The sequence below is a fragment of the Somniosus microcephalus genome, chromosome 10 (assembly GCF_052327205.1).
Source record: "Somniosus microcephalus isolate GS21.2 chromosome 10, FLI_Smic_1.0, whole genome shotgun sequence".
Classification (NCBI taxonomy): Eukaryota; Metazoa; Chordata; class Chondrichthyes; order Squaliformes; family Somniosidae; genus Somniosus; species Somniosus microcephalus.
The window spans coordinates 5,185,525-5,201,168 of record NC_140996.1 but is presented as its reverse complement, the minus strand read 5'-3'; the positions used below and the strand labels follow the sequence as shown (position 1 = coordinate 5,201,168).

The following is a 15,644-nucleotide window of genomic DNA, read 5'->3' as shown; positions in this document are numbered from 1 at the left end:
GACAGGGGGTGATGGGTGAATGGGACTTGGTGCGAGTTAGGACGGGGGTGATGGGCGAACGGGACTTGGTGCGAGTTAAAACAGGGGGTGATGGGTGAACGGGACTTGGTGCGAGTTAGGACAGGGCGTGATGAGCGAACGGGACTTGGTGCGAGTTAAAACAGGGGGTGATGGGTGAACGGGACTTGGTGCGAGTTAGGACAGGGGGTGATGGGTGAATGGGACTCGGTGCGAGTTAGGACAGGGGGTGATGGGTGAACGGGACTCGGTGTGAGTTAGGACAGGGGGTGATGGGTGAATGGGACTCGGTGCGAGTTAGGACAGGGGGTGATGGGTGAACGGGACTCGGTGTGAGTTAGGACAGGGGGTGATGGGTGAACGGGACTCGGTGTGAGTTAGGACAGGGGGTGATGGGTGAACGGGACTCGGTGTGAGTTAGGACAGGGGGTGATGGGTGAACGGGACTCGGTGTGAGTTAGGACAGGGGGTGATGCGTGAACGGGACTCGGTGTGAGTTAGGACAGGGGGTGATGGGTGAACGGGACTCGGTGTGAGTTAGGACAGGGGGTGATGGGTGAACGGGACTCGGTGTGAGTTAGGACAGGGGGTGATGGGTGAATGGGACTCGGTGTGTGTTAGGACAGGGGGTGATGGGTGAACGGGACTCGGTGTGAGTTAGGACAGGGGGTGATGGGTGAATGGGACTCGGTGTGAGTTAGGACACGGGGTGATGGGTGAACGGGACTCGGTGCGAGTTAGGACAGGGGGTGATGGGTGAACGGGACTTGGTGCGAGTTAGGACAGGGGGTGATGGGTGAACGGGACTCGGTGTGAGTTAGGACAGGGGGTGATGGGTGAATGGGACTCGGTGTGAGTTAGGACAGGGGGTGATGGGTGAACGGGACTGGGTGCGAGTTAGGACAGGGGGTGATGGGTGAACGGGACTGGGTGCGAGTTAGGACAGGGGGTGATGGGTGAACGGGACTCGGTGTGGGTTAGGACAGGGGGTGATGGGTGAACGGGACTCGGTGCGAGTTAGGACAGGGGGTGATGGGTGAACGGGACTCGGTGCGAGTTAGGACAGGGGGTGATGGGTGAATGGGACTCGGTGCAAGTTAGAACAGGGGGTGATGGGTGAACGGGACTCGGTGCGAGTTAGGACAGGGGGTGATGGGTGAACGGGACTCGGTGCGAGTTAAAACAGGGGGTGATGGGTGAACGGGACTTGGTGCGAGTTAGGACAGGGGGTGATGAGCGAACGGGACTTGGCGCGAGTTAGGACAGGGGGTGATGGGTGAATGGAACTTGGTGCGAGTTAGGACAGGGGGTGATGGGTGAACGGGACTCGGTGCGAGTTAGGACAGGGGGTGATGGGCGATCGGGACTCGGTGCGAGTTAGGACAGGGGGTGATGGGTGAACGGGACTCGGTGTGAGTTAGGACAGGGGGTGATGGGTGAATGGGACTTGGTGCGAGTTAGGACAGGGGGTGATGGGTGAACGGGACTCGGTGCGAGTTAGGACAGGGGGTGATGGGTGAACGGGACTCGGTGCAAGTTAGAACACGGGCAGTAGAGTTTTCCTGCAGCGATAGCGGCCTCTGGCTGGAAGGTGTCAGCTCGTAATCCCAGCCTTCTGTGTAATACAAGACAGCCTCTCCTCACTCCTGTAATTATTGGTGAATTACATTGTGCGCATCTAATAGAACAGGGCAGTCAGGGTCACAACAAGAGGGAGGATAACATTTCCACTGATCAGGAACTGGGAGCAAGGGACAGCTGAGAAAGCTTGGCAACACACACCATTCCCTCTCTCCCAACTGGAGAGGAAATAACAAGGTTTGAGGAGTGATTATATAAATTGGGCATGTTCTCACGGGGAAAGAGAAGGTTGGGAGACGATCTGATTGCTATTTTTAGGATTCTAAAGGGACCGGATAATGTCGAACGTGATGAGCTGTTTCATCGCGCCCAGAACAGCAGAACCAGAGGACACGGCCTGCACTTCAAGGAGGGAAATTCAAAACTAATCCGCGAAAACATTGGCCCAGATCTTGCTGGAGTGGGGCATCTCGTGGTGTGCCCAGTTAGATAGACCTTTCCCCTCACCCTTCAGCTCCAATATAATTTGCCCTGTGTCTCGCTGGGAGTTCGAGCTGATAATGGCGCGGCGAGGGCAGCGGGGCATCTGGGACCTCAGTGAACGACGGGACCAACAGTCTGTCTCCTTAACCCATGAGATTAAAGGATTGAGAAAGAAACAGAGGAACGATGGAGAAGAAAATCGGGTGAATTAGAGTTAAATCAGGTACAGAAAGAGAAATAAAGAGAGGGAAAGAAAGATTGGATTAAGAGAGAGAGGCAAAAGAGACAGAAAGAAAATGTAAGAACATTTTTAAAATTAAATTTTTTTTAAACCTCGAAGAATAATTGACTACCTGCAGGAGTGAGATTCCACAGTTTCAATTGTTCCCTTTCTGGGCCGGAGAGGTTGAGCGGCATCGCAGGAACAGAAATCTCCTCATTAAAAGAGTCCTTACGCCGTTAATTACTAGCTCTAACTTTCTACAGCGAATTTAAGGGGTAATTGATGTGCAAATCCAGCAAGTTCTTAAAAATAACGGGGAGGCTGAGGGCGAGATGCCGTTTGTGTGAATCAAACAGCGGAGCGACGTAAATCCACCAGTGAGTTCTGGAGATTCGCAACTCACAACAACAACAACTTATATTTATATAGTGCCTTTAACATAGTAAAATGTCCCGTGGCGCTTCACAGGAGTGATTATCAGACAAAATTTGACACCGAGCCACATAAGGAGATATTAGGGCAGGTGACCAAAAGCTTGGTCAAAGAGGTGGGTTTTAAGGAGCGTCTTAAAGGAGGAAAGAGAGGTAGCGAGGCGGAGAGGTTTAGGCAGGGAATTCCAGAGCTTAGGGCCTCGGCAACAGAAGGCATGGCCACCAAAGGTTGAGCAATTGTAATCAGGGATCCTCAAGAGGGCAGAATTAGAAGAGCGCAGATATCTCGGCGGGGTTGTGGGGCTGGAGGAGATTACAGAGATAGGGAGGGGCGAGGCCATGGAGGGATTTGAAAACCAAGATGAGAATTTTGAAATCGAGGCGCTGCTTAACCGGGAGCCAATGTAGGTCAGCGAGCACAGGGGCGATGGGTGAACGGGACTTGGTGCGAGTTAGGACACGGGTAGCTGAGTTTTGGATGACCTCAAGTTTACGTAGGGTAGAATGTGGGAGGCCAGCCTGGAGTGCGTTGGAATAGTCAAGTCAAGAGGTAACAAAGGCATGGGTGAGGGTTTCAGCAGCGGATGAGCTGAGGAAAGGGCGGAGACGGGCGATGTTACGGAGGTGGAAGTAGGCGGTCTTTGTTATGCTGCGGATATGTGGTTGGAAGCGAATCTCGGGGTCAAATATGACACCAAGGTTGCGAACAGTCTGGTTCAGCTTCAGACAGACGCTCACGGTGCGTCTCTTCCTTCCCTGAACTTGCTGGCCGATTTATGTTAACACACCATTATTGTTTCAGGAACCTCCGGACCAATATCTCAGTGAGTGAGTGGTCAATCTATGGAACAGGCTCCCTGGGGAGACGATGGCATTGACTTGTGCAGTGCAAAGCTTCACTTGTAAACAGCTCTAGCTAGAAATGAATTGCACCAGTTTTGATGACTCCCAGGTTATGAGGTAAGCTCTGATCTGGATTTAACCATCTCAGAAAAGAAAGTAACAAAACCATCCAAAGAAGCAACTTTCAAACAAACCTTCTCTCCTTTCTGGACTTTTGTCTCTGGGCTGCTGGTATGTTCTCCTGGACCAGGCGCTCCCGGGGGTCCTCGCACACCTTGCTCACCCTTTGAAAATACAAATAACACGTACGTCAGAATAACTAATTCTGTCCGCACACAGCGCAGCTCCCGGCACAGAGCCTTAACCATCGGGAGCTCATATCGGGAATTTGAGAAATCCTCCCCTCCGCATCCCCTCCCCATCACCCCACACCACCCCAACCCCACCAACAATGTTCCAAAATTTTTTATAATGGGCAGAAAATTGCTTGGAGGACATGCCCCCAAGTTTCTGTTAGGTGCTCTAATTTCACCTCGCTCCAGTGGGGGCGCTGCAGCACAGAAGGATAGAATTATAGTGTGACGAGTTTACATAGGCATTTCCCATTTTAAATGTTGACGTAAGTATTTATAATGAAAATAAAAGAATGTGGACAGAATGTATAACTTTAAAATGGGGAATGAGTCACGTCTGCATCCCCCGTCCAACTATCTCCCACCCTCTAACCCCGCTTGTCCTTGACTACCCATGTACAACACCCTGGGAGATTGACTGCTCTAGTATATTGCCCTGGTGTTGCCCACAGTTGTTTGATGAATATGTTCCTTTCATATCCAGGTTGAAGCAGAAGGCCCACCATCACCTTCTCACGGGCAATAAATGCCGGCCTTGCCAGCGACGCCTACATCCTGAGAAGGGATTAAAAGAAAAGGATGGCGGCAGTATTGGGAGAAACTCTCCGGCATGAGCTCGACGGGCCAAATGGCCTCCTTCTGTGCTGTAGCCATTCTGTGATTCTATGATCCTATAATTTTATGATTCTATGATTCTATGAGAGACTTCAGATAGCATCATCCACTGGCCAGATGCTGCAGCTAGATTGTTACATTCAACTGTTTACATAGGAGCAGTAGTCAGCCATACAGCCCCTCGAGCCTGCTCCGCCATTCAATAAGATCGTGGCTGATCTTCTACCTCAACTCCACTTTCCTGCACTATCCTCATATCCTTTGATTCCCTTAATATTCAAAAATCTATCGATCTCTGTCTTGAATATACTCAACGACTGAGCCTCCACAGCCCTCTGGGGTAGAGAATTCCAAAGATTCACCACCCTCTGAGTGAAGAAATTCCTCCTCATCTCAGTCCTAAATGGCCGACCCCTTATTCTGAGACTGTGACCCCTGGTTCTAGACTCCCCAGCCAGGGGAAAACATCCTTCCTGCATCTACCCTGTTAAGCTCTGTAAGAATTTTGTATGTTTCAATGAGATCGCCTCTCATTCTTCTAAACCCTAGAGAATATAGGCCTAGTCTACTCAATCTCTCCTTATAGGACAATCCCCCCATCCCAGGAACCAGTCTGGTGAACCCTCGTTGCACTCCCTCTATGGCAAGTATATCCTTCCTTAGGTAAGGAGACCGAAACTGTACACAATACTCCAGGTGTGGTCTCACCAGGGCCCTATATAATTGCAGTACGACGTCTTTACTCTTATACTCAAATCCTCTTGTAATAAACTCCATCTACAACAGATTCACTGTTAAATGTTGGCATAAGAGTGTGACCAAAAATAGATACAACAGGAAGTTGAACAGGAAGTACTGGCATGCACGAGCTTTTTAATAGTATCTAGATTGATTGATGCATATTAATTTGTGTTTAATTGGATAAATCAGCTTGTTTGTAAAGAGAATCTAAATACATTTGGGGTTGATGACTTCTCACCTTCTGACCCTTTGGTCCATAAAACTGCACCCCCATATTTCCCTGTTGACAAAAGAAAGAAAGGAATGACTTGAGCTGGTCAACCATGAGGTTCAGTAATATCAATCCTGTGACTGAATGGAATAGTTTACCTTTGGTCCTGGAAGGCCAGGGATACCGGGGGGACCCTGGAACAACAAAATAAATGCATATTGTTAACAACAACTTGTATTTATAGAGCGCCTTTAATGTAGTAAAACGTCCCAAGGTGCTTCACAGGAGCGATTATCAGGCAGAAATTTGACACCGAGCCACATGAGGAGATATTAGGGCAGGTGAACAAATGCTTGGTCAAAGAGGGAGGTTTTAAGGAGCATCTTAAAGGAGGAGAGAGAGGTCGAGAGGTTTAGGGAGGGAATTCCAGAGCTTGAGGCCCAGGCCGCTGAAGGCACGGCCACCAATGGCGGAGCGAAGGAAATTGCTCCCATCTCCTCTGCCTCGATGCTGGAGCATGAGGGCTCATTTTATGGGAATTCGGTGCCGATGCATTGCCTCACCCACCGAAAGCACACATCGGAAATTCCGGCACACTCCAATGTTCCCGATAGGCAGCTCCCCACCAGCACCGACATTTCATAACTGTGTCCTCTGTCATTCACTTATTTCTTGCCTGAGAGAGAAAATTATAGGACGGCAGAGATGTTGTGATTTGAAATAAAGGAGGTAGCGCACTTACAAACCTGGCCGCGTTGGATTTTGTTTATTGCCTTTAGCTCACCTGCACAATACTAAGAGATAATCAGTAGTGTTGTTTGCTGTAGATCTACAAATAGCATTAGGTAGTGCAGTGGCAATTACCCATTGGTGTTCCAATGTACTGCACCACAGAACGATCAGACATGGAGTGGACGTAGAAGATCCCAGCCTGGATAGCATTCTTGCCTCTAAGTCAGAAGGTTGTGGGTACACTCCAGAGACATGAGCACAATATCTAGGCTGACACTTCAGTTAAGTACGGAGGGAGTGCTGTCAGATGAGCTATTATTTGGATGAGACTTTAAACCAAGGCCCCGTCTGCCCTCTCAGGTGGACGCGAAAGATCCCAGGGCACTATTTCAAAGAAGAGTCGGGGAGTTCTCCCCGGTGTCCTGGGCCAATAATTATCCCTCAACCAACATCACTAAAAAAACAGATAATCTTGTCATTTTACACATTGCTGTTTGTGGGGGCTTGCTGTGCGCAAATTGGCTGCTGCGTTTCCTTGCCAGACTTACAACAACTTGAGTGATGAGGATGTTCGACCATGGGTTTGTACCCATAATTCCCTATGTGATGGGTTCCTTGTCTTAGATACGTTGCTTTGAGGAGGCACTGACCCAGAGGAAGAGGCTCACTGGGCTCCTACTGTGTATCTCCCAACAGCCCGTTGTCCCGTGGCTCAGGCAGAGAGCTGGCAGCTGTCTGGTGGCTGGGCAATGGTGCAGACAACTGAAGACCAAAAGGGGAAATACGGAGCAAACACGCTTCAAAAACAACCTCAGCGGATCTGACTTAAGACAAACCTTTTCTACGTGCAGGCGAATCTTCACCCACCCATTCCCCGGTGAAAAGCTCTCCGCATGTTTCCTGGAAACGCGGGAACGTGGTTGCACACCTGGACTCATGTGCTGTCATTGGAATGCAAATGATCCCAGGGACATGTGAAAGATGCTTCAAGAGTTGGAACAAAGGGCTAATGTCCAATGGGACCCCTTGCCCGAGGGGTGATGTCCAATGGGATTCCTTGCCCGAGGGGTGATGTCCAATGGGATTCCTTGCCCGAGGGGTGATGTCCAATGGGATTCCTTGCCCGAGGGGTGATGTCCAATGGGATTCCTTGCCTGAGGGGTGATGTCCAATGGGATTCCTTGCCCGAGGGGTGATGTCCAATGGGACCCCTTGCCCGAGGGGTGATGCCCAATGGGATTCCTTGCCCGAGGGGTGATGTCCAATGGGATTCCTTGCCCGAGGGGTGATGTCCAATGGGATTCCCTGCCCGAGGGGTGATGTCCAATGGGACTCCTTGCCCGAGGTGTGATGCCCAATGGGATTCCTTGCCCGAGGGGTGATGTCCAATGGGATTCCTTGCCCGAGGGGTGATGTCCAATGGGATTTCTTGCCCGAGGGGTGATGTACAATGGGACTCCTTGCCCGAGGGGTGATGTCCAATGGGATTCCTTGCCCGAGGGGTGATGTCCAATGGGACTCCTTGCCCGAGGGGTGATGTCCAATGGGATTCCTTGCCCGAGGGGTGATGTCCAATGGGACTTCTTGCCTGAGGGGTGATGTCCAATGGAATTTCTTGCCCGAGGGGTGATGTCCAATGGGATTCCTTGCCCGAGGGGTGATGTTTGGATCCTTTGGTGATGGCGAGTAGCAATGCTTGCTGGGAGCACAAATCTGAAATTTGGGCATGATTGACTTTCCACGGTACATTTCCGATACGTACTTGAGCTGGTGCCATGTCACCGAATCGACCCTCTATCGAGAACCGGGCGTGCAGTTCACCATTTCAGGATTTGGAATCAGAGCCCTGGGTTATTCGGGATCTACTCTCGCTCCGTGTCACCAGTTTCAGCTCCCCCGCGCCTGATTCACTCCAAGTTACGCTCACTTGAAACTAAAAATACCATTTTAACTAGAAACCTTTTTGAGTAAGAGATGAGAATAAAGAGACTTACTGAAGGGCCGGGGTAGCCTGATGGACCTGAGGGTCCAATCGGTCCGGATATCCCTGGTATACCCTGTGGTTAAAAGAGATGGAATGGCTTAGAACTGAGGGAATGGGGGAGATGCTCAGAACATTGTAGAGTGACTGTTCCCAGAGACAAAAACTCACCACTTTTCCCGGTGGTCCTGGGAATCCTCGCTCCCCCTTCGATACCGAAATATCAATGACTTCACCTGGGTCTCCCTGTTTTAAAACAAAATCATCAGAGTATTAATTAATCGGTAGTGGGAAACAGATTTTTACTTTACATCTTTCTTCAAGACTGTTCCTAAAATGCAAGTCTGAAGTACAAGGCCTTGGAGAGGGGGGAGAGATTTTCTGGAATGGTACCGGGGATGAGGGACTTTAGTTATGTGGAGAGACTGGAGAAGCTGGGGCTGTTCGCCTTAGAGCAGAGAAGGTTAAGGGGAGATTTAATCGAGGTGTTCAATATTACAGAGGGTTTTGATGGAGTAGACAGGAAGGGTCGGTACCCAGAGGACACTGATTTAAGGTCATTGGCAAAAGGGGAGATGAGGAGATTTTTTTAACGCAGCGAGTTGTTGTGATCTGGAATGCGCTGCCTGAAAGGGCGGTGGAAGCAGATTCAACAGTAACTTTCAAAAGGGAATTGGATAAATACTGGAAAAGGAAACATTTGCAGGGCTGTGGGGAAAGAGCAGGGGGGAGTGGGACTAATTGGAGAGCTCGTTCAAAGAGCCGGCACAGGCACGATGGGCCGAATGGCCTCCTTCTGTGCTGTAAGATTTGATTCTATGACTTTCACCTAATAATGCAAATTGCAGAGTGATATTTTTCGGGCTGTATTCGCACCCTCTGTTACACGCAATATCAAACTGCCCCACTCCAGTGGCTGCTGCTCTGCAGAGTTTTAATTCAGTCTCTATCCGAAAGGTGTCTAAATAACAGCACATGCACCACAGCAAGCTCCCCCATCCGCGAGACCTGTGGCCTACCCCACGAAGCCCAAGCACCTCAGTCTGATTTGTGCTTACATTCCTTATTTGCTGGTTTGATGCTGATTCTGATGCTCGATTAATTGTTAATTCTAAATCGGAGATTGGTAGATTTTTGTAAACCAAAGGTATTAAGGGATACGGACCAAGTATATGGAGTTAGGTCGCAGATCAGCCATGATCTCATTTATTGGCGGAACAGGCTCGAGGGGCTGAATGACCTCCTCCTGTTCCTGTGTTTGTCCTATCCGAGTTTGTGTGGACCTGTGGGTTTGGGAAAAGCTGCTTTTAGCTAAATCAGAACACTGAGATCTGATAGCATCGGCAACCTGAGATATTTGGGAATGAATGGGAACAAGGGTTTATCCGGTATCCGTGGTCCTTCCAGATATTCCCACCATAGCATTGGGCAGGAAGGGTTGTAAGTCGATACATTTAAGGGGAAGCTGGATAAACAAATGAGGGAGAAAGGAATAGAAGGATATGGTGATGGGGTGAGATGGAGAGGGGTGGGAGGAGGCTGGTGTGGAGCAGAAACACCGGCACGGACCAGGTGGGCCGAATGGCCTGTTTCTGTGCTGTACATTCTGTGTAATTCTATGTAACATGACTGCTGAGAACAAATGTGAAATATACAGCGTGTGAGAGATGCCGTCAGCTCTGAGGAGTTTTATCAAGCAGTAATCGATTGCGGACTAGCAGGAAGCAGGAGATTCCTGAGGTCCATGGATTTAGTTGGGTAAGAGTATCGAGGGGTATGGAGCAAAGGTGGGTGGATGGGATTGAGGTGCAGATCAGCTGTGATCTGATTGAATGGCAGAGCAGGCTCGAGGGGCCGAATGGCCTCCTCCTGCTCCTGTGATTCTGCGATCCGGAGCTCCCAGTGCGGAGCCTGCACTCGATGGGAGAACCGGACGGAGAACCACGGCTACAATGGCAGCTCGGAATCACCCTGACTGGTTCTTTACACTTTGTTGAACTTTTGAAAAGCAATTGAAAAACAGTTTTGTTTCTTACCTTCATCCCTGGAATCCCTGGTTGACCCTGAAAAACAACAGAACAGCAACGTGAAAATATTATCCCGATGCTGCACGATCGCACACCTCAATTACCGTGAAATCACAAAGGCAAAGCGAATTTACAGATACTCACTGAGGGGCCTTGTAGACCTGGGAATCCCGGGGGTCCGAGTGGACCTTTCTCACCCTGCATCAAAAAACACTGGTTCAGACTTCGCATTCCATGTATATTAATGGGCCATCCTCACTGACACACGCCTAATGATCAGATCCTGCCCTTCTCTCCCAGCAACTTATATTCATTGGAGTGTTTAATATGAACAGGAGAGTGGGATTAGACTGGGTGGGATATTAAAGGGTGCAGGGAGTGAGGGGGAGAGTGGGATTAGACTGGGTGGGATATTAAAGGGTGTGGGGAGTGGGGGAGAGTGGGATTAGACTGGGTGGGATATTAAAGGGTACGGGGAGTGAGGGGGAGAGTGGGATTAGACTGGGTGGGATATTAAAGGGTGCGGGGAGTGAGGGGGAGAGTGGGATTAGACTGGGTGGGATATTAAAGGGTGTGGGGAGTGGGGGAGAGTGGGATTAGACTGGGTGGGATATTAAAGAGTACGAGGAGTGAGGGGGAGAGTGGGATTAGACTGGGTGGGATATTAAAGAGTACGAGGAGTGAGGGGGAGAGTGGGATTAGACTGGGTGGGATATTAAAGGGTACGGGGAGTGGGGGAGAGTGGGATTAGACTGGGTGGGATATTAAAGAGTACGAGGAGTGAGGGGGAGAGTGGGATTAGACTGGGTGGGATATTAAAGGGTACGGGGAGTGAGGGGGAGAGTGGGATTAGACTGGGTGGGATATTAAAGGGTACGGGGAGTGAAGGGGAGAGTGGGATTAGACTGGGTGGGATATTAAAGGGTACGGGGAGTGAGGGGGAGAGTGGGATTAGACTGGGTGGGATATTAAAGGGTGCGGGGAGTGAGGGGGAGAGTGGGATTAGACTGGGTGGGATATTAAAGAGTTCGGGGAGTGAGGGGGAGAGTGGGATTAGACTGGGTGGGATATTAAAGAGTTCGGGGAGTGAGGGGGAGAGTGGGATTAGACTGGGTGGGATATTAAAGGGTACGGGGAGTGAGGGGGAGAGTGGGATTAGACTGGGTGGGATATTAAAGGGTACGGGGAGTGAGGGGGAGAGTGGGATTAGACTGGGGGGGATATTAAAGGGTACGGGGAGTGAGGGGGAGAGTGGGATTAGACTGGGTGGGATATTAAAGGGTACGGGGAGTGAGGGGGAGAGTGGGATTAGACTGGGTGGAATATTAAAGGGTGCGGGGAGTGAGGGGGAGAGTGGGATTAGACTGGGTGGGATATTAAAGGGTGCGAGGAGTGAGGGGGAGAGTGGGATTAGACTGGGTGGAATATTAAAGGGTACAGGGAGTGAGGGGGAGAGTGGGATTAGACTGGGTGGGATATTAAAGAGTTCGGGGAGTGAGGGGGAGAGTGGGATTAGACTGGGTGGGATATTAAAGAGTACGGGGAGTGAGGGGGAGAGTGGGATTAGACTGGGTGCGATATTAAAGGGTGTGGGGAGTGAGGGGGAGAGTGAGATTAGACTGGGTGGGATATTAAAGGGTACGGGGAGTGAGGGGGAGAGTGGGATTAGACTGGGTGGGATATTAAAGGGTACGGGGAGTGAGGGGGAGAGTGGGATTAGACTGGGGGGGATATTAAAGGGTATGGGGAGTGAGGGGGAGAATGGGATTAGACTGGGGGGGATATTAAAGGGTACGGGGAGTGAGGGGGAGAGTGGGATTAGACTGGGTGGGATATTAAAGGGTACGGGGAGTGAGGGGGAGAGTGGGATTAGACTGGGTGGGTTATTAAAGGGTGCGGGGAGTGAGGGGGAGAGTGGGATTAGACTGGGTGGGATATTAAAGGGTGCGGTGAGTGAGGGGGAGAGTGGGATTAGACTGAGTGGGATATTAAAGGTTATGGGGAGTGAGGGGGAGAGTGGGATTAGACTGGGTGGGATATTAAAGGTTATGGGGAGTGAGCAGGAGAGTGGGATTAGACTGGGTGGAATATTAAAGGGTGTGGGGAGTGAGGGGGAGAGTGGGATTAGACTGGGTGGAATATTAAAGGGTGTGGGGAGTGAGGGGGAGAGTGGGATTAGACTGGGTGGAATATTAAAGGGTGTGGGGAGTGAGGGGGAGAGTGGGATTAGACTGGGTGGAATATTAAAGGGTGTGGGGAGTGAGGGGGAGAGTGGGATTAGACTGGGTGGAATATTAAAGGGTGTGGGGAGTGAGGGGGAGAGTGGGATTAGACTGGGTGGGATATTAAAAGGTACGGGGAGTGAGGGGGAGAGTGGGATTAGACTGGGTGGGATATTAAAGGGTACGGGGAGTGAGGGGGAGAGTGGGATTAGACTGGGTGGGATATTAAAGGGTACGGGGAGTGAGGGGGAGAGTGGGATTAGACTGGGTGGGATATTAAAAGGTACGGGGAGTGAGGGGGAGAGTGGGATTAGACTGGGTGGGATATTAAAAGGTGTGGGGAGTGAGGGGGAGAGTGGGATTAGGCTGGGTGGGATATTAAAGGGAGCGGGGAGTGAAGGGTAGAGTGGGATTAGACTGGGTGGGATATTAAAGGGTACGGGGAGTGAGGGGGAGAGTGGGATTAGACTGGATGGGATATTACGGGGAGTGAGGGGGAGAGTGGGATTAGACTGGGTGGGATATTAAAAGGTATGGGGAGTGAGGGGGAGTGTGGGATTAGACTGGGTGGGATATTAAAGGGTGTGGGGAGTGAGGGGGAGTGTGGGATTAGACTGGGTGGGATATTAAAGGGTGTGGGGAGTGAGGGGGAGAGTGGGATTAGACTGGGTGGGATATTGAAAGGTACGGGGAGTGAGGGGGAGAGTGGGATTAGACTGGGTGGGATATTAAAGGGTGTGGGGAGTGAGGGGGAGAGCGTGATTAGACTGGGTGGGATATTAAAGGGTGTGGGGAGTGAGGGGGAGAGTGGGATTAGACTGGGTGGGATATTAAAGGGTACGGGGAGTGAGGGGGAGTGTGGGATTAGACTGGGTGGGATATTAAAAGGTACGGGGAGTGAGGGGGAGAGTGGGATTAGACTGGGTGGGATATTAAAGGGTTTGGGGAGTGAGGGGGAGAGTGGGATTAGACTGGGTGGGATATTAAAGGGTGTGGGGAGTGAGGGGGAGAGTGGGATTAGACTGGGTGGGATATTAAAGGGTGTGGGGAGTGAGGGGGAGAGCGTGATTAGACTGGGTGGGATATTAAAAGGTATGGGGAGTGAGGGGGAGTGTGGGATTAGACTGGGTGGGATATTAAAGGGTGTGGGGAGTGAGGGGGAGAGTGGGATTAGACTGGGTGGGATATTAAAAGGTACGGGGAGTGAGGGGGAGAGTGAGATTAGACTGGGTGGGATATTAAAAGGTATGGAGAGCATGTCGGTGAGTGGAGAAAAAGGCTTGCATGGGTTGGATGGGCTGAATGGCCTGTTTCTGTGCTGGTACATTCTATAAACGTGTATCAATCGCAGATTAAACCGATGCTGAGATCAAGGGTTACCTTTGTCCCGTTGCATCCTGGGATTCCTCCTGGTCCTGGAGGTCCATCTTGTCCTGGTAACCCCTGAGTGAAGAAAATTCCCAAACGGTTTCTATCTGTTAGGAACAGTTTAGTGTTTTAAACGTGAATTTTTCAGTAATTGTAGATGTAATACTTACAGGTATTCCTGGGGTTCCTGGGAATCCTGGTGACCCAGCTGGACCCTGTGTTGTTAATATTGCAATAAAACATCTGATTAATAAAGTGTTTCTAACAGTGGGAAATATCTCAGTTACTTTCCTTTTACAATCCCGTTTAGTCGTAGCTCACGTCCCTCTCTTTCATTTTCCAAGACAGTTGGCTCGAATCCCTGTGGGGTTTCCCCAATGTTCTGTCGTAACTTTGCCATACGATTGGTGGACACTCCAGGGAGATGGTCTACAATTTATAACTCCCTGGCTAGGCCCCAGCTGGAGTATTGAATCCAATTCTGGGCACCACACTTTAAGGATGTCAAGGCCTTGGAGAGGGTTCAGAGGAGATTGACCAGAATGGCACCGGGGATGAGGGACTTCAGTTATGCAGAGAGGCTGGAGTAACAGTGCAGGAGATTTGATAGAGGTGCTCAAAATTATGAACAGTTTTGATGGAGTAAATAAGGAGAAACTGTTTCCAGTGGCAGGAGGGTCGGTAACCAGAGGACACAGATTGAAGATAATCGGTAAAAGAACCAGAGGGGGAGATGAGGAGAATGTTTTTTACGCAGCGAGTTGTTGTGATCTGGAATGCGCTGCCTGAAAGTGCGGTGGAAGCAGATTCAATAGTAACTTTCAAAAGGTAATTGGATAAATACTTGAAAAGGAAAAATTTGCAGGGCTGTGGGGAAAGAGCAGGGGGAGTGGGACTAATTGGAGAGCTCTTTTAAAGAGCCGGCACAGGCATGATGGGCCGAATGGCCTCCTTCTGTGCTGTGAGATTCTATGGGGTAAAAATTGGGTAGCACCCCCTCCCTTTGGGCGCTACCTTCGCTGGGCACTAATTTTATTGCCCCGAACAATTTAGTGCCCCCGCGGCCGATTTTCCCAGGTAGCGCCCCGAGAGTGAGGAGGGTCGCTACTGGCAGCGTCCGCATCTCTCTTGGGGCACAGCGAGCCAATATCGCGGCACTGCAGGCCTTCCTCCCCTTTGGGCCTGGCGCAGCGTGTCCCGGCGCCCAGCTGGGCCACCAGGGATCGGGAGTGCCGACAAACAAGCCCGGCACTCAAGAGGAGAGGAGCCGGCATCCTGCGGGGCTTCACGGGGGCCGGGGACGGCAACGGGGGCAGGTGCTGGCAGGCGGCCAGCAACAGAAATGGCCGCGCCCGCCACCTCCCCTTTAACTAGCGCCGCCCCGGCCACAGGTGGGCCCCCCTGACCCCGGCGGACATAGCGTCCGGCGGTAAGTCAGGGGGCGACACCCAATGTTACAGCCAGGGCGCTGTTCACGGCGATGACGGGAGGCGCAAATCAACCGAATTTAGCCCCCTTTCATTCTGTAAATCAGTGTCCGGCAAATTTACAGCAGGAGATCGGGGAGAATCCCCACGGAAATTCTACCCCCATTATTTCTGTAAATGCACGGAAATTATGAGAGTGGGAGAGGAGATGGTGCTGCTGAGTACCAGACTGTAGCCATTTCACTGGAACAGCATGGGGTTAAGATTAGTAAACCTGTAATTATAATCAAACAAGGGTCAGGCCAATATACTCCAGTGTAAGTCCAGCTCCCTGGAATAACTTGAGCCGGGGTGGGGCAAGGGGTTGAGGGAAGGGCGGGGAAGGGTA

General features: G+C 50.8%; 1 protein-coding gene across 2 annotated transcripts in view; it reads right to left on the bottom strand.

Moving 5' to 3' along the window:
* Nucleotides 1–15,644, bottom strand: part of LOC147111398 (uncharacterized) — a 291,247-nt gene that overhangs the window by 103,127 nt on the left and 172,476 nt on the right. For both annotated transcript variants that reach the window (XM_085998359.1, XM_085998358.1), the window contains exons 5-13: nt 14,000–14,044; nt 13,842–13,904; nt 10,384–10,437; nt 10,249–10,275; nt 8,384–8,458; nt 8,226–8,288; nt 5,658–5,693; nt 5,527–5,568; nt 3,774–3,863 (exon numbers count right to left, since the gene is read on the bottom strand). In XM_085998359.1, the coding sequence (XP_085854485.1) occupies nt 3,774–3,863; nt 5,527–5,568; nt 5,658–5,693; nt 8,226–8,288; nt 8,384–8,458; nt 10,249–10,275; nt 10,384–10,437; nt 13,842–13,904; nt 14,000–14,044 (495 nt within the window). The remainder of the gene's footprint in view (nt 1–3,773; nt 3,864–5,526; nt 5,569–5,657; nt 5,694–8,225; nt 8,289–8,383; nt 8,459–10,248; nt 10,276–10,383; nt 10,438–13,841; nt 13,905–13,999; nt 14,045–15,644) is intronic.